The sequence below is a fragment of the Nelusetta ayraudi genome, unplaced genomic scaffold (assembly GCF_046127955.1).
Source record: "Nelusetta ayraudi isolate G7.1 ecotype Tasmania unplaced genomic scaffold, CSIRO-AGI_Nayr_v1 ptg000011l, whole genome shotgun sequence".
NCBI classification, from domain to species: Eukaryota; Metazoa; Chordata; class Actinopteri; order Tetraodontiformes; family Monacanthidae; genus Nelusetta; species Nelusetta ayraudi.
The window spans coordinates 25,585,811-25,610,000 of NW_027466061.1; the positions used below are offsets into that span (position 1 = coordinate 25,585,811).

The window sequence follows — 24,190 nt, forward strand, 5'->3', positions numbered from 1 at the left end:
CATTTATTTGTTTATTTATTTTAATAATTGTATGAAATGGACACGATAGAAATGCTTAGCCCCACCCCACCACTATAAAATCAGATAGTTCCATCAAAGTTTAAAGAGGACGCTTTTTTAACGAACAGACGCAGCAAGCCAGCGTCTTTTATTTTGGAGGTCAGTCATCCAGACCGGATGTTACAGCGGAGCAGCCGTGCTAACTGCTAACAGCTAATAAACTGTGTTAAAGTAGCGGAGCTCGGCGTCCAGCAGTCCGCGGACAGACCGCGGCGCTTCCCCTGATGGTGCTGCTCGACTGAAAAAGCTTCTGGAAGCTGTGCGTGCCGGCGGACAAGTCTCCATGGCCACGGAGGAGTTCTACGAGGTGGGGGGTGGGGGGCAGCTAATGCTAGTAGGCTAAAAATCGCTAGCCGCAGAGTTCAGAGTTTAGTCGGGAAACTTTAGAAAAAGCTCAACAACAGATAAGATAAGCTCAGGGAACCGTTTTCTGCGTACCGGCCCGTAAAAGTCAGCCAGACACCGAAAATAGTTTTATAATATACCACATAGTGTGAGTTACCATCGCCAATTAGCCTTAGCATAGCTTATAAGCCCAGCGGTGAGAGGTGTGTTTGTGTGTGTTCACAAAGCTGGCTGGTTAAGAAGTGTGTCCGAGTGTATGCGTGGGACTGGTGTTGCTGTATTCCATATGTAAATGTATGGACAGGTTCCGAGGGTGAAAAGGAACTTTGGTTCAAAACTTGCAGTAAACTTTGACTTCCTGGCAGAAGGCTGTAACCTCTGCTGCTCATCATGTCCACCTCGATATGGCATCAGTGCGAACCTGGCCAGCGAAAAGTGTTTGGATGCTTTCCTCCGTCGCCTCAAAGGCTCTTTTTGTCATTTACCCACAGGCTGTGAAAATCAAGTTTATTATAAATATGTTGTGCAGAGAACCTGCAGATGTACGAACTGGGGTTAAAGTGTAACATACCAAATGTGAAAAGAGACTAAATATCTTTGATTTTTTTCAGCATCATGCAACCAGGCCCTCCTGATGTTGTCGCTGTTGCTGTTGCCCCTGCAGGTGGACAGGGTCATTGACAGGAGGAAGAACAAGAAGGGGAGGGTGGAGTACCTGGTCCGGTGGAGAGGTTACGGATCGGAGGGAGACACCTGGGAGCCGGAGACGCACCTGACCACGTGCATGAACTACGTTCAAGACTTCAACCGATTGTGTGCCGAGCGACAGAGAGACACCATGCTACTGCGCTCCACCCGCAACCCCACCCACAGACAGTCCAACTGGCAGCCGCCCACCGTCGTCGCAGCTGACACCGGCGTTGCCGGCAGCGGTGGTGAGATGAACAGAGGTGCCGCTGCAGACTGTCGCCCGGCCCCCTTGGTCCCAGTCGAGCTACCAGGCCCCGCCTCCGTCAGCTCCCCACAGCCATCTGGCGGCTTTGGCAGCGGCCTGATGTCTCCGGGAATCTCCGCCCGCCGCAGCATGGACTTATCCAAGACGGGCATTAAGATCCTGGTGCCCAAGAGCCCCATGAACAACCGGCTGGACTCGGAGGAGTCGCCCAGCGAGGCGCCTCATGGTCTGGAGGCAGGAGCGCAGGAGGCTCACCTGGTCCCACCGGAGGTGGCTCTGCTGCAGAAACCTGCAGGAGTCCACCTGGCCCCAGGGGAGGAAAGGGCGCGTATGGGATCCCGGCCCCGCAGCCAGAACACTTTGCCCCAACCCCGGCTGCCGCTCACGCCTGCAGCCATGCGCTCAGTGAGCAGCTCAGGTGAGTTTAGTGTCTTTTTCTTTCACACCTGTCCAATTTTTCAAGCCAGCCACGCCTAGCCTGACACCTGCTCCAACTCCTCCAGGTAACTCCCCACTGATGGAGGCCGTGGCGGCCAGCGGTGCGGCCGCTGTGCAGAGTTCTGGGGCTGCGGTGACTGCGGCCACGGGGAAACGGCGTCTGGAGGAGCGCTGCGCCTTTGACAAGCGTCTCCGCTTCAGCGTGCGACAGACGGAAAGTGCTTACCGCTACCGGGACATCGTGGTGAAGAAACAGGACGGCTTCACCCACATCTTGCTGTCCACCAAGAGCTCTGAGAACAACACGCTGAATCCCGAGGTGAGCCCCCTCTCGCCCTATCATCCCCCCTGAGCGCCATGTGCATTTACTCGCATCCTAGTTGTGGCAGCACTTGGGTTGTTGCCATGGTAACTTCCCCCCTCCCCCTTTCACCAGGTGATGAAGGAGATCCAGAGCGCAATGGCGACAGCAGCGTCGGATGACAGCAAGATGGTTCTGCTGGGCGCCGTCGGCAGCGTGTTCTGCTGCGGCCTCGACTTCCTCTACTTCATCCGCCGCCTGACGGAGGACAGGAAGAAGGAGAGCATCAAGATGGCGGAAACCATCAGGTACTGGCCACTGCCCACTGGCGTCGTTGGGGTGGATCGGCTGAGCTGAGCGTTGACCTGCGTCTCCTCCGCCTCTCAGGACCTTCGTCGACACCTTCATCCAGTTCAGGAAACCCATCGTGGCGGCGGTCAACGGGCCGGCACTCGGCCTCGGCGCCGCCATCCTGCCACTCTGCGATGTGGTGTGGGCCAATGAGAAGGCCTGGTTCCAGACACCGTACATGTCCTATGGCCAGACGCCAGACGCCTGTTCATCAGTCACCTTCCCGCGCATCATGGGCTTGGCCTCGGTCAGTCCGCTGCCTCACAAATACTGAACCAACTGTTGTCCGTTGCTTTGATTCCTAGTCTAAGCACCTAGGTTCTGTTGTTGTGTTTCAGGCTAATGAGCTGCTACTGAGTGGCAGGAAGTTGACGGCTCAGGAGGCGTGTTCCAAAGGCCTGGTCTCTCAGGTTCTCTGGCCAGGAACCTTCACACAGGAAGTGATGCTGCGTATCAAAGAGCTGGTGACAGTCGACTCATTGGTCAGTGTTTTCATTTTTTGAGGTAGGCGTGATGTGAGGTCCGTGCCGCAAGTTCTCACCCCAGTATTTCCGCCTCCTGTCCTGCAGGTTCTGCGGGAGTCCAAAGCCCTGATGAGGAACATTAGCCGCAGTTCTCTAGAAGAAGCTAATGAGCGCGAGTGTGAGGCGCTGAAGAGAATTTGGGGTTCATCCCAGGGAACCGACTCCATCTTGCAGTACCTGCAGCGGAGAACCGAGCTCTTCTAGAACCAGGACCAGGACCAGGACCGGCCCTGAGTGCAGCAGTGATTCGGCAGTTTCTGGGACAGATGGGAAACTCTTGCCGTGGTCTTTAATTTATAACTATATCGGACTGTTGATGTGGATAACAGCCTTGGACCTTCTCTGCAGTTCCACTCTTAGTACTCTGCTCTTCAGCGCCACCTTCCTCCCTAAGGCTAGAAGAGTCATGAAAGTGGATGGATATTTAAAAAGAACTTCAGAATAATTTGAGTTTCCTATTTTTTTTTTAATGACTGACGAACCCATCAGAACAAACTGAGGGCATCCGTCTCAGTTGACAATGAACATCTCAGGAGCAAAACAGCCTCATCATCTGGACAGTTGACTGTTTGAACCACCACAAGATGCCTGGAGAAAGTCCAGGCAACACACACCTTATAGTGCTAACAGTTTCCCCTCTATCCAAGCTAGACTAATTCTCTGTACTGACGTGTGTCAGAGAGTGAGTGGGTGGGCCTGGGGCTTTAGAGTTGAACTGTGATTTGAAGGCCTCTTCCCCCACAACTCTGCAGGAAGTTGTAGCTCGAATGACTTCTCCTGTGCCCAGTAGTGCCCCCCTCAGGTCAAGTTGTGCAGTGCAAATCTTCAGAGCAGGTGAATCATCAGAGTGCCTGATGTATCTAGTGAAGTCTAATCAGGTTCTGAAATATTGGTAAGCCGAGCGGCACTGTGTGGCCTCCACCCTTCAGAAGACTGTTGTTGGTCCCTTTTTTATAGAAAAAAAATAAATAAAATTAAATAATTTTGTTAAGCAGTTTAACTCTGGAAGTGTCTGTATGTGTTGGGTTCATCCTGAGGGTTGCGGCCCCCTCAGAGGGCCACGGACATGGAGGAACCAGCTGGACTAGTTTTAAAATGAAAAAACCCAAACCAGAAACAAAATGATTTATTTCTCCATCTCAAAAACAAAAGACTTATTTCAAACTGACCTCAGAGGGGTTTCTACAACGAAACCACGTACGTAAAACAACCAAACAAACAAAAAAAACACAGTCCACTGGAGGAAGTCTCAGCTCACAGCTGTGGTCACTGTGGACAGGTGTCGTGCGCTCCTGTCGCCAGGTGTAGCTGGTAGGTGTGGTCACGGAATATCAGCAGACTGTAGAAGTTCTCGCCGCCCCTCAGGACTCCGTGTTCGCTCCCTCCCCAGGACACCGGACTGTCGGTGAAGCCGTGAACCGTCAGTGCGGCCCAGGACTGGTGACCAGGCTGTTCCAGGTAACACCTGTCGCACAAATGGGGACACTTTTACTCAGAGTTCCCCACGTCACCTGATCACAGGCCTGCTGAGCTGTGAAAGTCAGCCGACCTGATCTGCTGGATGAGTTGGTGGATGTGGTGCGGTAGCAGCAGTCCGCTGACGGAGATGCTCAGAGCTTCGCTCAGCGTTGTCTTGGGCTCGGGACAGACCAGCGAGGACAGGAAGCTGTCCGCCGAGTTCTCACTGAAGTCACAAAACGAGAGTTAACAAGGAGAAGTAGAGAAGGACGAGAAGGTCTCTCACTTTGTCACAAGACTGAGTGAGAGACGTCACGGTGCGTGTCCTGCCCACCAGCTGATGTGGGCGTCCACTGCTCCCAGCCACTCCAAGAAGCTGTGCGGGTCACATGACTGCTGGTCAGGGCTCAGGACTGGGCAGGACAGTTGTGTCAGAGTGCGTTTGCTGACCTCGGGTCTGTGCTCTGTCCAAACACAACGGCTCAGGAGGGCTTGCAATGAGGCCCCTCCTCCTACAGGGCAAAGAGTAACAGTCGGACGACTGTGGTTGGAAACATGATCCACCTGTGGACGGCGTCACACTCACCTGGGTGATGCGCCAGCAGGAAGTCTGTCTTCAGTTGGAGTCGTGACTTCAGACCTGTGAGGAGCCTCTGATGGCCCCGCCCTCCAGGAGCCATCCTGCTGTCAGTCAAATCTACAGATATCACTGTGATACACACACACACACAGTCGCGGCTTCAGAAAGGCAAAGATGTTTTGTTTAGCTTAATAAAAATACTTTGTCTTAAAATTGAAACCCTGCGTCCTAAATTGAAACCACTCTGCTTTACTCCTCGTATACAAAATATTTCACAGCATTAGCTTCAGCGTGAGACAATAGTGTTAGTGTGTGACGTCGACATTCGGACCGTATCTGCTCTTTGTCCTGAAATTGAATCGGGAGGGTTTGCCTTCCACCCCCAATATCTCAAACGAGTCTTTGTCCAGGGAGAGACACAGGCGTCCTGCAGAGAGACACAGGGACAGGTAGTGGAGGAGCTGCAACGGCAAAGTTACAGGACGCTTCCTCTGTGGGCAGACAAAGACGGTAGGTTTTACCGTTGGGCAACAGAGCGATGCAGTTGTCCTCGTCCAGTCTGGTCCTGTGGGAAAGGCCATACACACTACCTGCACACACGACAACACAGAATTGTGTATACAGGCCGGGTATCAGGTGTGTCAGCGGCTGACGCAGCTGTACGTTGACGGCTCTTACCTTGATACACCGCCGACTCCAGGAAGTCTTTGTCCAGCAGCTCGTGCACCGGCAGGTTTTTGAGCAGGTAGAAGCTGCTGAAACTCTTCAGGACATCTTCAAGGCTGTTGGGGATGGAGCTACAACCGGGCAGCAACAGAGACACCTGCACATGCAAAAAGCCTAAGTTTCTGACTCTCACAAGGGGATGGAATCGCTCCTCACCAGAGGTGGCAAGTAACAAAGGACAAGTACGAAAATACTACAAGTACTGTACATGAATAGATTTTTTTTTTCCAGATTCTTTTTCTGATTACTTTAATTTTACTCCGTATATGCTTATATGCGTCGGATCTCTACTTTCTACTGCTTGCATTGAAAAACATGCTTGTTGCCTTTGTGTTTAGTCTTTAAGAGATACAAATTTTGCTCAAAGTAATTCACTAATTATTTATTACAGTTGTTTTTGCAAGCGGAGCTATTTCAACTATGCCATTATGTAGATCAATATAACGGTGGATCACATTATGAATGGTCTCATTAGTCAGAAAAGAAAACATTCTTACTTTTAACTTCAGTACTTTTACTACTACCAGAGTTGTAGACTCAGAGTTTGTTTTATACAAGTATCCGTACTTTTACTTTGGAACAGAAAGTGAATACTTTTAACAACTGTGGTCCCGACTGATTGTAACGAACCAAAGGAGGTGAAATGTGTCACGTGCGTTTTAATCCCCTAAAGGCCGCGGTGAGGATACATTGGCTGATCCAACCAGCAGGGATGCTTGATCAAAGCCACGACGTGCCACTCTAGGCCGGCCAGCCACCACTTGCAACTGACGTCAACGACTTTTATTTTGAAAACTCACGCCAACACGTGGATTAAAAGGTCGTGGTATTCAGTTAGTTACTAGTGTTGGCACATTTTAAGACACCAGCTGAGCAGTAATCAGAACCGGACCAGTGTTCGTTAAGGGAAACACTCGCACAGCCGCTCTTACCTTGTAGTTGAAGTGCTGCTGTTCCACCTGCTGGCTGAGCCGGTTCTTCTCGTCCAGGAGACTGGAGCGTTCACACACCAGCAGGGTCCGGGGAGTTCGACCCAGGTTGCCGAACATCTTCACCAACTTCACTTCAGTTGACTGCAGTGGAACCACAAGATCAACGCTGTGCTCTGGACAGGAAATAACACATTTGAACGCACTTCCTGCTCAAGGATTCCATATTAAAAGCATACAGACTCCACCACAATCCGTTTCTGTTTAGGTGTTTGTATATATGCAGTGAGTCTGGACATGTTGTAAATAATTAGCCACACACACTAGAATGTTCACGAAGAGAAGACACTGTATAGTGTCTTGGACAACAGAAAACTCTTGGTTGGATTTGGCCATACGGGGCTCGTCACTCGCCGTAGTCACGTGCTCCGACCAGGAAGTGAAAACAACACGCTTCTTCCCGTGGAGAAAGCCGTGGTTCTGTGTGGATCTGTTTTGGACCGGGCTCTGTTTGATTCAGTGTCGGTTACGTGTTGATTTGTGACGTCATGTCGGTGGTTGGCTCCTTACCCGGACAGTTCGATGACGCCGAGGAGGACAGGTGAGAACCAGCGCACGCTAGGGTTCGATCTGTCACGTGAAGTTGTTATTAGTGATTGAACAACTCACTCAATTAACGAATACTTTATTGATCACCATTTAGAAAATCAGGTGTGTCGCCCACCCAGGTACACGAAAGGCTTAGTGTTTTAACAGCCTAAGGCCAGCCAATGTGATGAGTTCGTCCCTTTAAACATGACGTCATTCACGGTTCTTTGTGTTTGATTTGACACATGATCTCCGTACGTGACATAACAAAAGTGACGTCAAAACACTGATTTTAGAATTATTTTTGCCGTCAGCAGCAGCAGCAGCAGCCAATCACAAGTGTCGGCCGTGGCCAATCAGATGAGTGACGTCACTGTGCAGCCGACGTCAGAGCCGGAGCAGGATGATGACGAGGAGGATGAGGAGGATGAGGAGTATGATGAAGAGTGGGCGTGGCATTCAACAGCGGGAAACCTGACCAAAAGATACAACAGGGCCGGTCTCAATAGCCAGGTGTGTAGAAGCCTGATCAGCCTGATTGATTGATGATTGATCATCACTCACTCACCCACTCTGCTGTCACTGCTCAGGCTAACAGGCAGAATCTGTCCAATAAGAGTCTACCGTCAACTCCCACAGATAAAGCTCTGAGGAAATATGAAAACAAGATCAATCTGGGTAACACACATGCGCATGCACGCGCACACACACACACACCTACACACTTGCCTACCACAACAACTGTACACATGTTGTCGTGTTGTGTTGCTTCCTGATTCCAGATAAGCTGAACTACGCCGACTCTGTCATCAACAAAGTGACGCTGATGCAGAAACAGAAGGACGCCGACACGTACGTACACACCCTCGTCAGCGCACGTCCACGTAGCCGGTGATGTCACCGCAGTGTCGCAGTAACGCTTTGACCGCCTGCTGCTTCCCGCAGGTACCGAGTGAAGGACAAGTCGGATCGTGCCACAGTCGAACAGGTGGGCTACGACATGCTTTTATTTAGAAAGTCCTAGACAGGAAGAGGCTCCACTACTCATCAATGCTTTAATTTGAAAGTTCACTGGCACTGCCTTTTCCTGTCTGCTAGTCCGTTGTCTCACCTCCTGCTGGTGTCCATTAGTGAGTCACAAACATCTTCTGTAGGTTTTGGATCCTCGGACTCGGATGATCCTGTTCAAGATGTTGAGCCGAGGCGTCATCAGTGAGATCAACGGCTGCATCAGCACAGGGAAGGAGGTCAGAGATCTCCGCTTCCATCACCTGATGACCTTATCTGCTAGTTAAGACACCGCCCTTTCATGTGTGTTTGTTTCCGTGTTTGTGCTCGACCAGGCCAATGTTTATCACGCCAGCACGTCTGCTGGAGAGAACCGGGCCATCAAGATCTACAAGACGTCCATCCTGCTGTTCAAGGACCGAGACAAATACGTCAGCGGAGAGTTCAGGTGGGTCGCACACCAATGAAGAAGACACCTCCCAGTTTTCAAGTCTGTCCAAAGACTGTTCCGAGCGAGTCTAATCGGAAACTCTACTTCTGCCGTTGTGAAGGTTCCGCCATGGCTACTGCAAAGGGAACCCTCGCAAGATGGTGAGAACCTGGGCAGAGAAGGAGATGAGGAACCTCATCAGGTCAGAACTCTGAACACAGCAAAACCTGGTGTGATGTGGACTGTTGGCCCTCACAGTGTGTGTTTGTGTGTTTGTGTGTGTGTCAGGCTGCAGACGGCAGGAATCCCGAGTCCAGAGCCTCTCCTGCTCCGGAGCCACGTCTTGCTGATGAGCTTCATCGGAAAGGACAGCATGTGAGAAGCCGTCAGATGACGGATTGACACGATTGGCCGTGATGGCCCCGTACTGACACGTCCTGTGTGGGTTCCGTAGGCCCGCCCCCCTCCTAAAGAACGCCTCGCTGTCGGAGTCCAAGGCCCGCGAGCTCTACCTGCAGGTGGTGCAGAACATGAGGAAGATGTTCCAGGATGCTCGGCTCGTTCACGCCGACCTCAGCGAGTTCAACATGCTGTACGTAGCCACTCCCCCATCCACCCTCCGCAAAAATAAAACTCTTGGCTGCTGTAACCTGTGCCTGCCCGCCTGTGTGCAGATATCACAGCGGAGACGCCTACATCATCGACGTGTCGCAGTCGGTGGAGCACGACCATCCTCACGCTCTGGAGTTCCTCAGGAAGGACTGCAGCAACGTCAACGGTCAGATTCCATCCATCCATTTTCAATACTCGCTTCTTCCTGCACTCAAGGTTTCGGGGGTCTGCTGGAACCTCTCCCTGCTTTCATAGGTTGAAGGCATAGTGACACCCTTGACAAGTCGCCAGTTCATCGCAGGGCCACATAGAGACAAACAACCTTTCGCTCTCACACACAAACCTACGGTCTATTTAGAGTTGAGAGATGCATGTTTTTGGACTATGTGAGGAAGCCGGAGAACCCAGAGAGAACCCGCGCAGACACAGGGAGAACAAGCAAACTCCACACAGTGTCGCCCCACGGTCAGATTCAAGATTTAAGATTGTTTATTTGTCATTGTGTGCACATCACAAAGTTTCCTTTTGAGGTGGTTCTCGGTTAAAAACAGTCAGAATAAAAAAGACTCAGAATAAAATACACAATAAAATAAATTCAGGGCAATAAATGACAAAAAAAACACTCAGTGTGCAACGGCAGTGGGGTCATTGTGAATTTGTGGCAGTTGTTGGTGAAATGGATTTCACAACTCTTTGGAAGCTGTTCCTGAGTCTGGTGGTTAGTAGTTTTAATGGTTCTGTATCGTCTCCCTTAGTGAAGCAGTACAAACTGGTCAGATTCTGCGCTTTTGTGTCCCTGCGAGTGACACCCTCCCCCCCCCCGAAATTTAAAATGACGTCCTGTGCTTCCATCCAGACTTCTTTGTGAAGCACGGTGTGGCGGTGATGACGGTCAGAGAGCTCTTTGACTTTGTCACCGACCCCTCCATCACCTGCCGCAACATCGACCAGTACATGGACAAGGTATGAGCACCTCACACGGCCTCCTTAAAAATTCAGGACGACGGAGAAAATGTTGCAGCTGGCGGCGTGTGATTGGTCGGTAGGCGATGGAGATGGCAGTGGAGCGCACGTCGGAGCAGCGATCCAATCAGGACCGAGTGGACGAGGAGGTACAAACACTCGCAATGCAGCAGATCGCAAGCGGTTCCAGCGTCTGAGCCGCCTCGCCTCTCCCTCCCCTCGGCAGGTGTTCAAGAAGGCCTACATCCCCCGCACCCTGACGGAGGTGAGTCACTACGAGCGAGACGTCGACCTGATGAGGGCCAAGGAGGAGGAGTCAGCCATCAGCGGACACGACGACAATGTGAGAACCATCACCTGCGGACTGTAGCGAGTCGACTGCCGTGTGTGTGTGTGTGTGTCGCTGACATTGTGAACACCTGTTGTCCAGGTGCTGTACCAGACACTGACGGGCCTGAAGAAGGATCTGTCCGGGGTTCAGACGGTAGGACCTCACCTCACTGAGCTGGCCTTAACTCAGGGGTGGGCAAACTGGTTTTGACTGGTGGACCACAATGGGGTTCTAAAAATGTGACAGAGGGGCCGGAACAGGAGCAGATGGATGGAGTGTTTTGGTGACCCACCTAATAGCAGGAAAAATATATCATGGGATATTGTAGAAAACATGTGTTTTATTATCAATAGAAAAGAGCTTAACGGGCCAGATATGGACCCCGGGCCGTAGTTTGCCCATGCTTGACTGAACTAAGTTGCTCGTGTGTGTGTGTGTGTGTGTGTGTGTGTGTGTGTGTGTGTGTGTGTGTGTGTGTGTGTGTGTGTGTGTGTGTGTGTGTGTGTGTGTGTGTGTGTGTGTGTGTGTGAAATTTAATTCCATCAGTTGTAGATTTGCTACTACACCCTCTGGTGGTTGGCAGCAGCAAAATCCACTTGCACCCCTGCTGGCTCATGTGCTAAATTCTAAATTGAAATATGTCCTTCTGACTCGTCAGGTTCCTGCTCTCCTGGAAGACGACCAGACGTCGTCATCCTCAGAGGAGGAGGACGAGGACGAGGAGGAGGGGGAGGAGAATGGGGAGGAGGAGGAGCCGAAGGAGGGAGAAGACCAGACACAGCAGGGTGAAGAAGCGCCTCAGGACAAAAAGGTGATGAAGTCGCTCGGTGTTGCAGCGGCCGTCGGGCCATCCAGCTCAGACCTGGAGAAAAACCTGCAGTTTTGGCTGTTCCCCTCCAGGGGGCGCCACAGTGAATCGTGTTGCATGTTTATTTTGTCCTTTCTGACACAACCTCCTATCTAATCTGGGTTCGGGGACCTGCACACAGACTCCCTCTACAGGCTGCTGCAGGGGAGCTCCAGTCTCCGTCTGGACACTCCCACCAGGCTGCGTTACGCCTCTGTGTGACGCTTTAATATTGGTGGCCTTCCACATTAGCTTCAAAACCCAATGTTCATGGTTTGACTCTAAAAAATATGAGCCAAAAATATGAATATTCATCTGCTGTTAGCAACAAATAGTGGACGGGTGATGAAAGTCAGTGTCTTTGATTAGGTGCAAAAGTCTCTCTCCAAAACTGATGGTGGTGTTATTCCTTCAGGAGAAGAAGAAGATGGTGAAAGAAGCTCAGAGAGAAAAAAGAAAACACAAAGTGCCCAAAAGCGTGAAGAAGAGGAAGGAGAAGGTGGCCAAGTCGAAGAAAGGAAGATGATGATGATGATGATGATGATGATGATGATGATGATGATGATGATGATGATGATGATATCGACGTTCTGTCAAGACACAGTCCTCCTCCAAACGGGGAAGCAGCTCTTGCACAGCTGTTAGCTTAGAACTCTGTTCCTGTAAGTCTCGATATCAGAGACTCCCGTGGCCTCATCAGACGTCCTTCTGTTCGCTGCCCAACAACTAAACATCAGAGAAGCTGCTAATAAACCATCAAACAATTAGAGTCCAGTCCTCTGTACTTGACATTTGCTGCGCTCTTAATGTAACACACACACACACACACACACGCACACACACACGCACACACACACACACACACACACACACACACACACACACACACACACACACAGGCCAGACATTGCTGTGTGTTATTCATGCAGTTTGTGCGTCTTATCAGTTTGTGTGTTCAGTTTGAGAAATCGAGCAGATAAAGTTGTGCAGGAGCAGAAGGTGGGAGACCTGCTGCAGTGGAGAGTCGTGACAGACACACAGCTTGGAAGCCGAGGTCCAGACTGACCGAATGACTTAAACAGAACTTTCGAGTGATTCCTGTGGCTCTGGTGAACGAGCAAACGATGCAAAATGTCAACGTACCAAAAAACGTCACACTGTAGCGTGTCTTATTTTTTTCTGGGTTAAAAAAAAAACCATAAGACAAACTCTAATGTAATGTAAATCCACCCTAATTCAATGTTAATGTCTCTGCTAAAACTCAGTGACGCAGGCCAGAAGAAATATATTGTATATGTGTATAATTTCAACACTTTTTATAAAGGAAATAGTATAGTTTAAACTAAAACAATTCATTATTTTGTGACTCCCAAGTGTTTTTAGCAAATATTCAGTTCTGGATTGTTGGTCAGTGTTTAGTTGTAATGGTGCTGATGGTAGATGTGGCACCAGATCAACTTTCAGTTGTCTGTGGTGAGACAGTGACAATCTTGTCAGAACCACTAGGAAGTAAAAGTTGAACTCGGTTTCTTTACAGAACTTCTGACCGCAAGTGATCACATGACACAAATCTACTGCGACCAACCGCACAAGCTGAGCCGCTGGTCTGGCGTCAGCGCTGTTTGCATTGAAGTCTAACTCCGGACGCACACACACACTAACAGAATTAGGCGTGAGGTCAACTCTGAACAGGAAGTCTGTCTGCTGTCACGTGAGGCTGCTTCCTCGTGAGGAGGATCATATGGAAGCGGGCGTTTCACAGTGAGGTCAGGAGAGTCCTCTCAACAAGGGTCAGGACAGGGAGTTGGACGAAGGAGATGTGAGAATCTTGCTGAGCCACCTGAACCTCTTTGGCTGGACGTCTGACTGGGAGGCGGGAGCCGAGCTCTGATTGGCTGCTGGCTGCATAAAGCCTTGACGTTCCAGCCCGGGTTCTCCTGATCATCTCTCCGGACTTCGGCTTCTTAGGTCTCATCACGGAATTTATGTAACGTGAAATTGGTTTTCCTTTGTTGAAAGCTGATATTCTTTACTTTTAATCGTGTTTCCCTCCTCCTCCTTCTCCTCCTTCATCTCCTGTTCATCTTTACGACTCTTCTCCTCTCACCCTCCTCATCTCCTCCCTTTCCTTATCGTCTTTTCTTCCCTTTCGGTTGTTGCAGCTGCTGTTTCCTCCTCTTCTGTCTGTCAGTGGTCTTCATCCTCCTCTTCTTCCTCACAGTCACCATCATTGTCTTCGTCATGGCTGATTGGAGCGACTGTCTGAACTTTGGCATCTCCATAGCCAAACAGGCCAGAAAGGTGAGAGACGCACTTGCTGAAACATTTTTTTTTTTAAATCTGTAAGTGACTGAACTTCTTTGAATTTAACTAATTTCTTCTTAAAAATAGTTACAACTTTATTTTACTGAAAAGTCCGATCTAGTCACAAGAACTTTAGCACATGTCAAGTACTGAAAATAAACTTTGCATAAATAATGTGGAAATAAATGTAAATGTTTGGAAGCCACAGAACGATTGGTCAGGCAGAACACTCCAGCACGGCATGCATGTTAAACAGCTAATGTAACTCAGTGTTGGACCAACCAGGCAGGTTAAACTAACAGCTCCGGAGAGGTCAGCAGCTGGCAGAGAACTGAATCCTGTTGACCAGGCGAGCCAACAATTGGAACCTGAGTCAGGTTCTGCAGAGTTTTGTAACATCCTGATAAAAACTGCAGAATGTGAAGAATGAACCGCACGGGCACACACACACACACACACACACACACACACACACACACACACACACACACAGCTGTATTCAGGAGGTCATGTAGTCTCAGCACACATTACAGAAAAGTGAAGTGAGCAGGACCAGCATATAAAGATATGAGCTTTTTTTTGTGAGTCGCTCACTGGGTTCCACAGTACATTAGTTCCCCTCGTGGTTCCTTCAGGTTTGTGTATCATGGACGGCAACACAGGGAGCTAAATGTTTAGCACACTAACAGCTCAAACAGCAACATAACAAAAAAAAAAGTTCAGTTCTATTGACTAGATGGGAGAAAAGTGCTAATGGGACTTTTTCAATAAAATGAAGTTGCTTTAAACTATTTTAAAGAACAAATTAATTTAATTCAAAGAAGTCCAGTAAGACAACTTTGTAGCCTCAGCTAATTAGCGTAACGACATACTAAATTCCACAGCACTGGTCCTGATGTGGTCTTGACCTTTGTGTGTGTGTATGTTTGTGTGTCAGATAGTGCTGGCGGCGTTCCAGCAGCAGAAAGACGTGAAGCTGAAGAGTTCTCCGGCCGACCTGGTGACGGAAACGGACCAGCAGGTGGAGAAAATCCTCATCGCGGCCATCAGGAGGCGCTACCCAGACCACAGGTTTGCCTGAAACAAACTCTCGGTTTGACAGCAGGGTACAGGAGGTGACGCTGCCGTCTGCTCTCTGACCCGCAGCTTCATCGGGGAGGAGTCTGTGGCGGCGGGTGAGCGGCTGGAGCTGACCGCCGCACCCACCTGGATCATCGACCCCATCGACGGCACCGTCAACTTTGTGCACAGGTGACATGCCCCGCCCACTCTGTGATGTCACAGATGGATGAACGGAAACAATACATTTAAATAGACCTAAATCTACAATAGTGGGCTGCTTTCGCTCATCCTCACATCCTGTCAGTCATCCACAGCAACACCTGATGATGTGTTCAACCCTCCAACCTCCAGCCCATCTCATCTTTGTCGTGGCAGGTTTCCGTTCGTGGCCATCTCCATCGCCTTCGCCGTCAACAAGGAGGTGAGTCCAGCAGGCGGCGACGGGCTGGCAGAGGGGCCTTGGCGCCGTAGACTGACGCGCACTCTTCCTCTTCTTCTTCTTCTTCTTCTTCTTCTTCTTCTTCTTCTTCTTCTTCTTCTTGTCCTTCTTCTTCTTCTTCTTCTGACAGACAGAGTTTGGGATTGTGTACAGCTGCGTGGAGGACAAACTGTTCCATGCTCAGAGAGGACGGGGCTCCTTCCTGAACGGGGAGCCGCTGCGCGTCTCTGGACAGGAAGGTGATGACATCACACGCACGCGGGCAAACCCGGGCTCACAGGGCAGTGTCACTACATTTGAGCCGTGAGGCAAAACAAAATCACTGCTACTATAAAGCACATCTACCACAAATACTACAAATCCCAGAATGCTTTGCTTGTATTTTGTTCCATAATCAGGTTGAAACAAAACTTGTTTAGCTCCATATAAAAAGGTTCCCTGCTCTACCTGGAGGAACATTCTTTTCAATAAATATCAATGTTGGCCCACAACTTTGTCCAAGTTTTAAAATTTTGGCCCACTGTGTAGTGTGAGCAGGACCAGATTGTAAAGATAACTTGTTTTGTGACTTCACGGCTGTGGCTGGTTCTGATGGTTCTTTGTTCCTCCACCGATCAGACATCCACCAGTGTGTGGTGGTGACGGAGATCGGGGCGGAGCGGGACGACCTGGCACTGTCCACCATGACCTCCAACATTTTCAGACTGCTGCAACTTCCTGTTCATGGGTGAGAACTTCCTGGACACGCACCCTCCGTCCCACACATGTTGTTTGTGGCCTTCTGTTGTTTGTTTGGTGACTCCAGAGTGTGTGCCTTCGTTCTGTTGCTCTGTTGTGTCATTTGTCTCGTGCCTGTTATTGTGTTGTTCACGCTGTCTCGTGTTTGCCTGTTTGTGTTGCTGTTTATGTCGCTGATTATGCCTCGTGTGTTTTATTGTGTATTTTTTCTGAACTGCTGTGTCACTCGCATCGTCTGTTGCTGCGGTAGCGTGCGTGCCCTCGGCACGGCGGCGGTGGACATGTGTCAGGTGGCGGTGGGCGGAGCCGACGCCTACTATCACATCGGGATGCACTGCTGGGACATCGCAGCCTCGGCCATCATCGTGCAAGAAGCCGGGGGCGTGGTCACCGACACGGACGGTGCGTGTGGCTGCGTCACGTCACGTCACGGTCACAGTCAGCTGCGTGAGCCTCTGAGCCTCTGATTGGTCCGCGTGTTTCACTACAGGCTCAGACTTCGACATGATGTCACGGAGGGTCATCGCCGCCAGTTCCGCCGCCGTGGCCCGGAGCATCGCTCAGGTGGTTCAGGCGTTTCCCTGCCGCCGCGATGACCTCGAGCCCAGCAACACGTGTGTGTAAGGGAAGGCAGGTGTGGGTCAGCTGACAGGAAGTGGACCAGACTCCTTCTGATGAATGACGTCCTTATAAAAACACTAAATAAAGGTTTGTCTGCACATGTGAAGTCTGTTGTCTTGATGCACCAATCCAGGGGTGTCAAACTCAAATGCACAGTGGGCCAAAATTTAAAACTTGGACAAAGTCGCAGGCCAACATTGATATTTATTGAAACAATCTTCCTCAAGTTTTGCTTCAACCTGAACATAGAACAAGGAAATCTTAATACTATACAATGAATAACTTAATATTAGACATTTCAATTGAATAAACTCATTAAAATAAATAAAATGTGAATAAAAATCAAGCTTTTTTATTTTTCAGCCTTCTGATTTAAATTTCAACAGAACCTTTTTCCACGGACTAATAATAAATGTATAAACAAAATAACAACAATAAACGATTGAAGTCATAATAATATCCTTCAATGAATGTCCTGGCTCTGATTGACGAGCCAAATTACTAGCAGAGCATTCTGGGATTCGTTGCATTGGCAGTAAATGTGCTGAAAATGCAGACGGGCCAGCTCTAGTAGTGATTCTGTATTACCTCGCGGCCCAAATATAATTGCAATGCAGTCCAAATTTTGACACCTATGAACTCTACACAGTGTCTTTGCTGTATAATAATGGGTTTTTGTTCATTCATATTCAGGCACAAAGAAGAATGAGAGAATTTCCAAATGTCTGCATCACAACTACTTCATTTAGATTTAAGGTTTGTTTCAGATTGTTGTTTTTTTTAATCTATATTTTTGTGTGTTTGTTGGATAGCTTGATAAAAGAAAACAATTGTCATTGATCAAGGTAGACAACAATATTTAGCCGCATTTATGATTAGTCTCACAAAATAAAGATACTGAAATCAAGACATAAACTCCAAAACTGATATCATTAAAACCTGATCCATTTTCACACATCAAAGTGTTTACACCACATACATTCACATCCGTTCTCTACGTTAACAGTCTATTACTACAGAATAAAGGTGACAGAATCTATTACGAAATATTGTGATGTTTGGTTGACGTCCTGATTGCCGGTAATCGCTTTTTGTTCTTTTAAGGTCAAATCTATTAACTCTGTTAAAAGTTGATAGTGTGTCCTCAGTTGTTCTACGATGTGTAATGTAGTGATTGACAACAGGAGAGAGAACACTAGTTTAAAAGTAACGAATTTCCTGTATACGCAATTCCAGTAACCCATTCTCTTCTTCTTGTGCCGCATTATCCGGAGTCGGGTCGCGGGACTCTACTCCAAGCTCCTCCCGGGTGACTGAGTTTCTCACCCTATATCCGATTCTCCAATCGTTATTTTCCCCCGTATGCAACGTTAGCCGCAAAAGTCTACCATAAGCCTTTACAAACTCCTCCCACACACTGTACAGTATGTTCGTATTTCTCTTGTTGGGACGCATTGCATGAGTGTGTTTCTCAGAGTGAACAGTGGAGGTCGTCTGCGCACCGTTAGACCCAGATGAGAACAGACCCGGAAGTGGGTGGAACCGCTAATCGCTCCAAGCACCGGTGTCACCGGCAGCGGTCGGAGGCGTAGTCCGGCTGAAGTGTGGAGGAGCTAAACAGCACCAGGTCCAGCAGACCGCAGGTGAAACTCGGCCTTGTTGTCTCTCCCGGCGGAAGTTGGAGAGTGCTGTTCCGGTGGTGAGCGTGACCTCCATCCAGTCGCCGTTCTGTCAGAAAAAAAAAGAAGAAACCCGCTGCTTGAACCCGGGGGGACGGCTTTCGAATACAACGTCACACACCGACGGTGAGTACAGTCCGCCCGTCTGGCTCCCGAATCAATTAAAAGTAATTAAATAAATAAATATGTAAAACCGTAAAGCGAACCGCCGACAGACTTAAACAGTGCCCCTGGTGGCCACAATGTATTTTCTGTTGCACATCCAGGGAGCAGTAGACTGAAGGGTGACGGGCCACAGACTTGCACGCTGTGTGTTTGGTGCTGATATTGTGTTGATGGAGCTGGAGTGCAGCCACTTGGCTGCTACTAAACTCTACTCGCACCCACAACGTTATGGCCATTTTTACTCAAAATTAGACCAATTTAGACTTTGTTAGACAATTTAGACTGCTGTGGAAGTTAAGATCATGTGATGTTTGTTGCTGTTCACTGCTCAATGGACCTGGAGCGCCGCAGGTCACGTGATTCTAACTCTGCCTGCACATCTTTAAAAGGAGCTGCTCCTCCAGGATGACTGACCTGTGGCAGAGCGCCATGGACCATGGAGTGGCCGTGGCACGTACAGCTGGGAAGGTGTGTGTCTGATCCCTGACCACACACACACACACACACACACATATGCACATACACTAGGGGTGTCAAACTTATATACACAGTCGGCCAAAATGTAAAATTTGGACATAGTCGCTGACCAACATTCGAATTTATTGAGAAAAAAAAAATCTTTGTCACATCAAAATAATTTAAATGTAAGTAATTAATAATATATATATATATTTTTTAAATAGACATTTATTTATTACTTTTTTATTTGCAGACTTCTGATTTAAATTTCAACAGTAACCCTTTTCCAGGGGCTAATAATACATTTAAAAATAAAGTAATAAACTTTATACTTAAATGTTAGCTATGACGTACAGTACACGCAAAAAGTTTTAGAGGAGACCACCGGGGGGCGACACAGATCAAATGCGTTGTTGACCAGGTGGTGCGTGAAGCTCTGCGAGACGACCGAAAGGTGATGACAAAGAGCTCCTCGGTGGATCTGGTGACTCAAACTGACCAGCAGGTGGAGCAACTCATCATCCAATCAGTGAAGGAGAAGTTCCCAACACACAGGTGAGAGGCTCCGCCTCCACTACTGCCAGTGGTATTCGTTGTTGATCATTATAGTCCATGTTGAGAAACCACAGTGTAGTTAGAAGTGTGTGTGTGTGTGTGTGTGTCAGGTTCATAGGGGAGGAGTCTGTGGCTGCAGGTGAGCCCTGTGTCCTCACCGACGAGCCCACCTGGATCATCGACCCCATCGATGGCACCACCAACTTTGTTCACTCGTGAGTTTTTCCTGTTTCTCATTTTCAGCTGCCACGGAACAGGATGTGACATCATTGCAGGCATCATCACATGATGGCCGCTGTGCGTCAGGGCCCAAATCAACCAGGTTCTGCGCCCTTTTACCCTGAAAGCTACGGCTGCACGAATAGCACTTTTTTCACAGAACGAGTAGAGTACAAGTACTTGCATTTCAGTACTCATTGATAATAAGTACTTACTAAAGCCACCATTATACATTCCAAAATTACTTTGATTTTTTTTCCACAAATGTTCTGTTATTTGAACAACATTTCTCAGCATGTTTTTTTCGAGAACATGGGCTGCAGTACAAACACAAATTTAACAAAATTGTTATATGTATACATATACAGCTGGTATCGCTGTCATGGTATTGACCATGACATGACATATTTTACGAGTACAAATGAAGTACTCAACCCCGGTATGGGTGAATCTCTACTGAATACTCTCCCTGGCTCCTGTTTGCGGCGCCTTCTCCTGCACCTCAGGATGTTGTAGTGTGCAACTCTTCCACTAGGTGTCATTAACCCTCCTCTCACTCTTCAGGTTCCCTTTTGTCGCCATTTCCATCGGATTCTCCGTTAAAAAGCAGGTGAGCCACGTTGAGAACACCGGGAAATGAACACTTGTAATGCAAGTCTGATTTTACTGCGGTGTGAGCTCATGTACGGCAGCGTCACCGTCTGGCTGCAGATGGAGTTCGGTGTGGTCTACAGCTGCCTGGAGGACAAGATGTACACAGCCAGGAGGGGCCGGGGAGCCTTCTGCAACGGAGAGCCGCTGCAGGTTTCCCAGCAGCAAGGTGCCCCGTCCGCTCTGCCGTCACGTCACGTTGACCATCTCAAGTGTGGGGTTTTTGCGGGGGTTCAGTCTGTTTTTCTGTCTCCCCCACAGACATCGGGCAGTCCATCATCGCCACTGAGTTCGGCTCCAACAGAGACCCCGAGGTCGTGGACAAAATCTTCACCAGCCTGAGGAGCGTCCTCAGCATCCCCGTCCACGGGTAGAGCACCAGGCTTTGTGTGTGTGTGTGTGTGTTAGGGATGAAACAGTATTGGGCTTTTTACCAAACCGTTGGGTACGCCCTGTTTGGTTGAATACACAACGGTAAACAACGGTACTTCGGTTTCAGCCAGTCACAAAACTTTATCAAAACCTAGTACAGCAGGAGCCAAGACAAGCGACTCAGGGTTTTCAATAGTCAATAATTTGACTCATCCCAACCCGCCCCGCGCAACCGCATCAATTATCACAACCCAACTCAGCCGCAACCCACTGTCATTGAATAGACCAATAATATGACCAATATGTCTTTGAACGCAACATCTTTTATTCCGTCATAAAGGTCACTTTCAAGTGCCAAGTGCATGAAACAGCCACGAACAGCATACAATAACATAACGCATCTACCACATTAACCCGAGCGTCTCTCTATGGGAAAAGTAGTAGAATATAGTAGTAGAATATAGTAGCCTAAGATAATAACTCTAGTCCAACTAGAGTCCTAAAACTACTCATATGCATTTACTTAATGAATCAGCATCAGATCGCTGAGCCGATTTTGTAATATTGCCGAGTGTAACAGTACAGCCATATACATTTATTTTCAGTCTGTTAAAAATATTTCATCATTTGAAGAAAAAAAGAAAGAAATCCCATTATACATTATTTGTGCCGCCTCAGCCCAATAAAGTGAAAATGTCTTCACTCGGCTGTCAGTGGGTTAAAATTTTTTCCAATTTTATTGAACAGTCAAAAACTTTATATTTAATTTGTGTGGGCTGTTTTTGTAAAAAAAAGTTTATGGTTTGATTATATCAGTGCTATTAATTATTTTTACAATACAATATTGCCTTTGCTAGCCAGAGCAGTTTTATACAGATACACTATGTAAGATCGATGAGATATTGAAACTGTCCCGTTAACGTGGCCCAAACACCCTGATGCATACTGAACCGTGGGAAAAGTGTACCGTTGCATTCCTAGCGTGTGTGTATGTGTGTCTCCAGCGTGCGTGGCGCCGGGACGGCCGCCATCAACATGTGTCTGGTGGCGTCGGGCTGCGTGGAGGCCTACTACGAGATCGGCATGCATGTGTGGGACCTGGCTGCCGGCTCGCTCATCATCTCCGAGGCCGGCGGAGTCGTGCTGGACGTGGAAGGTAGCGACCGTCCGACCGCAGCCGCACCCACCGAGCGTCATCAGGGGGCGGAGCTTCACCACCTCTGCGTCCCTCTGCAGGGGGACCGGCCGACCTGATGTCCAGGAGGATCCTCGCCGCCAACAACAGAACCATCGCGGACAGGCTCGTCGAGGAGATCGTCTCCTTCAGCCCGGTCCGAGACGACGCTCCGCCCCCGGTGGAGGCTCCGTCCAAACAGTGACCCCCAGCGGAGCCGCTGACGGAGTTTAATGTGTTTAGTTTGGAAAAATCTTTAATAAGTGTTGTTCTTTTAATAGCTCGGATTACTCAGAACCTGGATCAGGACCTGGATCAGAGGACCAACATGATGATGTGTTAAAGTTGAGATAAGTCAGTGTGGCCATGCAACACAAACACAACTTTGGTTTTACTGCCTACTGCAAACGAACTCACACCAACGGCAGAAATTGTTTTAGTTTTTTATGTCATTTTTAACACAAACCCAAAAGAAAAATCCAGAGAAGAAGAAATAAAAAAGCTCCTTCGTGGCCTGCCAATAGTTGCAAGTGTGTGTTCTTCTTCTTGCGCTGCTCCAGTGCAGCAGCTCTCAGCCTGCAGGTTAATTCCATTCTCAGACATTGTGATAATGACACTCATTTGTCTTAATTTTTTCTGCTTATGTTAAACAAACAAAAAAAAAGGAACGATAAAAACTGCTCAAAACGCAGAAAAATAAGTTGAGTTTCCTTTCATCCTTGTTCTGTACATTCAGCTTTTATTTTGCATAAAAATTTGAGCTTGAGCTCATTTGTCCGGATCCATTTTAAAATAAAATGAATGGATGACGACTCTAACCACAGTATATCTGGTAGGAGTAAAACACTGAGTGTCAGAACATCACTGAACAGACGAGGACAGAAGATCATGACCTTCTAATCAGGACAGTTAAAAAAAAAACAGACAAAAAACCCCTACAACACTGTGCGTTCCGATTGCTGCGAATGGCCCCACTGCCTTAACACTCACAGGAAGAATGAATAGATAGTCTCGGTTGTTGCCAGATTCATTTCTGACAAGCTTGAACTTATTATTATTTGTTGGCTGTACCGTGATAATGTGGTCAGACTGAGAGCGGACGATCGGTTATCTTTTTATTCGTGCGGACAATTCGCACATGGAGACACATTAGTGGAGTGTAAAGAGAGCACAGGAAAGGAAACTACTTGGTCCCAGTGAGCGGCCGGTTTCCACCAGTCTGACGCCTGCTTTGCAGCACTTTTCAAGGCATTTTAAACATGCAAACACATGCAAAACTTTGCGAGTCCCGTAGATTGTAAGTGGCCCCGTTAGCGTGTTAGCGTTCCATTCCCAGTAGCCATTTATAAGGCACCACGGCGGTCTGGAGGAGCCTGTCAGTCTCTCAGCAGCAGGCGGGGGGGCAGCGCTCCAGGGGCCACAGCAGCAGCAGCAGCAGGTCCAGGGCAGCGGACGTCGGAGGGAGGAAGCAGTGGGGAGCGACGTCGGCCAGTCAGAGGAACACTGCTGGCCAGTGTCTGAGGACACACACACACACACACACACACACACACACACACACACACACACACACACACACACACACACACACACACACACACACACACACACCACTTCCTGTCAACGGGTTCAACAGTGTCTGAACTGCTTCCTGTGACCTCTAGACAAGATGATGATTGGCTGCTCGACAGCGTGGTGTCACTCACCATCTGAAGGCGACGGCCGTAAAGTGCTTCTAGTTCTTCCGGCTGCCTGGTGGGCACGGCCACGCCCCACCTCTGCAGCTCCGCCCTGATCTCAGTGCCGGTGAACAGCAGGGCCGGGTCGCAGCCGTAGTGGTTGATCAGCTCCACCAAGTGCTCCTTGTAGTGCACCCTGCCGGAAGAGACGGGCGGAGATGACCGATGGCATCCTCTGTGTGTGTGTGTGTGTGTGTGTGTGTGTGTGTGTGTGTGTGTGTGTGTGTGTGTGTGTGTGTGTGTCTGTGGTCTTACTGGCAGTAGCCTCCGTGTTCCGGCAGAGCGGCTTGCCCGCACGGCGCCTCGCGCACGCTGCCGTCCTCCGGCTGCTCCAAGACCAAACACACCCCTGGAAGGAAGCCACACGTCAAGCAAACTGGAGGAGAAGTTGAAGGTGGGACATGATTGGGTGGGCAGCGCTCACCTGTCTGATTGCTGTTAGCTGAGCTGCTGTTGGCTGCTGCCAGCAGGGTGGAGGGAACTTTGTAGCACTAGAGAGAAGGCATATTGTCATCATCATCATCATCATCATCATCATCATCATCATCATCATCATCATCATCATCG

At 48.9% G+C, this 24,190-nt stretch overlaps 6 protein-coding genes across 11 annotated transcripts in view; 4 read left to right on the forward strand and 2 right to left on the reverse strand.

Annotated features, from left to right (window-relative positions):
• The first annotated feature begins 154 nt into the window (after window positions 1-154).
• Window positions 155-3,974, forward strand: cdyl (chromodomain protein, Y-like). 2 transcript variants are annotated; one of them, XM_076022183.1, is made up of 7 exons: window positions 155-367; window positions 1,017-1,778; window positions 1,864-2,117; window positions 2,235-2,407; window positions 2,487-2,697; window positions 2,789-2,932; window positions 3,020-3,974. In XM_076022183.1, exons 2-7 carry the CDS (start codon window positions 1,040-1,042, stop codon window positions 3,176-3,178), a joined length of 1,680 nt encoding a protein of 559 aa, XP_075878298.1. In that variant the 5' UTR covers window positions 155-367; window positions 1,017-1,039; the 3' UTR covers window positions 3,179-3,974. The 2 variants fall into 2 exon arrangements, with proteins under 2 accessions (XP_075878298.1, XP_075878299.1); XM_076022184.1 differs by having other exon boundaries at window positions 156-367; window positions 1,070-1,778.
• Window positions 3,975-4,084: 110 nt separating this feature from the next.
• Window positions 4,085-6,871, reverse strand: rpp40 (ribonuclease P/MRP 40 subunit). The gene is made up of 8 exons (XM_076022188.1): window positions 6,671-6,871; window positions 5,691-5,835; window positions 5,534-5,602; window positions 5,344-5,439; window positions 5,019-5,141; window positions 4,767-4,944; window positions 4,524-4,658; window positions 4,085-4,439 (listed from the first exon to the last, which is right to left on the reverse strand). The coding sequence occupies exons 1-8, from the start codon at window positions 6,785-6,787 to the stop codon at window positions 4,241-4,243; spliced, it is 1,062 nt and encodes a 353-aa protein (XP_075878303.1). The 5' UTR covers window positions 6,788-6,871; the 3' UTR covers window positions 4,085-4,240.
• A 204-nt stretch (window positions 6,872-7,075) lies between these two features.
• Window positions 7,076-12,215, forward strand: riok1 (RIO kinase 1 (yeast)). Of its 2 annotated transcripts, none has more exons than XM_076022186.1 (17): window positions 7,076-7,268; window positions 7,573-7,768; window positions 7,846-7,933; window positions 8,038-8,107; window positions 8,201-8,243; window positions 8,410-8,502; window positions 8,599-8,711; window positions 8,815-8,895; window positions 8,982-9,068; window positions 9,148-9,285; window positions 9,368-9,471; window positions 10,162-10,268; window positions 10,352-10,417; window positions 10,495-10,611; window positions 10,699-10,752; window positions 11,258-11,410; window positions 11,862-12,215. In XM_076022186.1, the coding sequence occupies exons 1-17, from the start codon at window positions 7,216-7,218 to the stop codon at window positions 11,970-11,972; spliced, it is 1,674 nt and encodes a 557-aa protein (XP_075878301.1). In that variant the 5' UTR covers window positions 7,076-7,215; the 3' UTR covers window positions 11,973-12,215. The 2 variants fall into 2 exon arrangements, with proteins under 2 accessions (XP_075878301.1, XP_075878302.1); XM_076022187.1 differs by having other exon boundaries at window positions 7,576-7,768.
• Window positions 12,216-13,159: 944 nt separating this feature from the next.
• Window positions 13,160-16,710, forward strand: LOC142885581 (inositol monophosphatase 1-like). Of its 3 annotated transcripts, none has more exons than XM_076022190.1 (9): window positions 13,160-13,414; window positions 13,609-13,747; window positions 14,688-14,821; window positions 14,897-15,001; window positions 15,188-15,233; window positions 15,382-15,490; window positions 15,870-15,978; window positions 16,240-16,391; window positions 16,480-16,710. In XM_076022190.1, exons 2-9 carry the CDS (start codon window positions 13,688-13,690, stop codon window positions 16,611-16,613), a joined length of 849 nt encoding a protein of 282 aa, XP_075878305.1. In that variant the 5' UTR covers window positions 13,160-13,414; window positions 13,609-13,687; the 3' UTR covers window positions 16,614-16,710. The 3 variants fall into 3 exon arrangements, with proteins under 3 accessions (XP_075878305.1, XP_075878306.1, XP_075878304.1); XM_076022191.1 differs by having other exon boundaries at window positions 13,668-13,747; XM_076022189.1 differs by having other exon boundaries at window positions 13,161-13,433; window positions 13,668-13,747.
• Window positions 16,711-18,160: 1,450 nt separating this feature from the next.
• LOC142885584 (inositol monophosphatase 1-like) lies at window positions 18,161-22,584 on the forward strand. The gene is made up of 9 exons (XM_076022197.1): window positions 18,161-18,415; window positions 18,844-18,922; window positions 19,335-19,468; window positions 19,579-19,683; window positions 20,252-20,297; window positions 20,399-20,507; window positions 20,600-20,708; window positions 21,715-21,866; window positions 21,947-22,584. The coding sequence occupies exons 2-9, from the start codon at window positions 18,860-18,862 to the stop codon at window positions 22,087-22,089; spliced, it is 861 nt and encodes a 286-aa protein (XP_075878312.1). The 5' UTR covers window positions 18,161-18,415; window positions 18,844-18,859; the 3' UTR covers window positions 22,090-22,584.
• Window positions 22,317-24,190, reverse strand: part of LOC142885582 (E3 ubiquitin-protein ligase RNF31) — an 8,612-nt gene continuing 6,738 nt past the window's right edge. For both annotated transcript variants that reach the window (XM_076022193.1, XM_076022192.1), the window contains exons 16-19: window positions 24,048-24,114; window positions 23,879-23,972; window positions 23,591-23,759; window positions 22,317-23,401 (exon numbers count right to left, since the gene is read on the reverse strand). In XM_076022193.1, the coding sequence (XP_075878308.1) occupies window positions 23,261-23,401; window positions 23,591-23,759; window positions 23,879-23,972; window positions 24,048-24,114 (471 nt within the window). In that variant the 3' untranslated portion in view covers window positions 22,317-23,260. The remainder of the gene's footprint in view (window positions 23,402-23,590; window positions 23,760-23,878; window positions 23,973-24,047; window positions 24,115-24,190) is intronic.

Excerpts from the sequence above, each read along its gene's own strand:
- cdyl (XM_076022183.1), top strand. The coding sequence starts at position 1,040 with ATGTTGTCGCTGTTGCTGTTGCCCCTGCAGGTGGACAGGGTCATTGAC. Across the intron at positions 2,698-2,788 it reads GCATCATGGGCTTGGCCTCG|GCTAATGAGCTGCTACTGAG; the intron begins GTCAGTCCGCTG and ends GTTGTGTTTCAG. Across the intron at positions 2,933-3,019 it reads TGGTGACAGTCGACTCATTG|GTTCTGCGGGAGTCCAAAGC; the intron begins GTCAGTGTTTTC and ends CCTGTCCTGCAG.
- rpp40 (XM_076022188.1), bottom strand. The coding sequence starts at position 6,787 with ATGTTCGGCAACCTGGGTCGAACTCCCCGGACCCTGCTGGTGTGTGAA. Across the intron at positions 4,945-5,018 it reads CCTGCTGGCGCATCACCCAG|GAGGAGGGGCCTCATTGCAA; the intron begins GTGAGTGTGACG and ends TTTGCCCTGTAG. Across the intron at positions 4,659-4,766 it reads GTGGACGCCCACATCAGCTG|TGAGAACTCGGCGGACAGCT; the intron begins GTGGGCAGGACA and ends TTGTGACTTCAG.
- riok1 (XM_076022186.1), top strand. The coding sequence starts at position 7,216 with ATGTCGGTGGTTGGCTCCTTACCCGGACAGTTCGATGACGCCGAGGAG. Across the intron at positions 7,269-7,572 it reads GATGACGCCGAGGAGGACAG|CAGCAGCAGCAGCCAATCAC; the intron begins GTGAGAACCAGC and ends TGCCGTCAGCAG. Across the intron at positions 9,069-9,147 it reads TTCATCGGAAAGGACAGCAT|GCCCGCCCCCCTCCTAAAGA; the intron begins GTGAGAAGCCGT and ends TGGGTTCCGTAG.
- LOC142885581 (XM_076022190.1), top strand. The coding sequence starts at position 13,688 with ATGGCTGATTGGAGCGACTGTCTGAACTTTGGCATCTCCATAGCCAAA. Across the intron at positions 15,002-15,187 it reads ACCGTCAACTTTGTGCACAG|GTTTCCGTTCGTGGCCATCT; the intron begins GTGACATGCCCC and ends TTGTCGTGGCAG. Across the intron at positions 15,234-15,381 it reads CCTTCGCCGTCAACAAGGAG|ACAGAGTTTGGGATTGTGTA; the intron begins GTGAGTCCAGCA and ends TTCTTCTGACAG.
- LOC142885584 (XM_076022197.1), top strand. The coding sequence starts at position 18,860 with ATGACTGACCTGTGGCAGAGCGCCATGGACCATGGAGTGGCCGTGGCA. Across the intron at positions 20,298-20,398 it reads GATTCTCCGTTAAAAAGCAG|ATGGAGTTCGGTGTGGTCTA; the intron begins GTGAGCCACGTT and ends GTCTGGCTGCAG. Across the intron at positions 21,867-21,946 it reads AGTCGTGCTGGACGTGGAAG|GGGGACCGGCCGACCTGATG; the intron begins GTAGCGACCGTC and ends GTCCCTCTGCAG.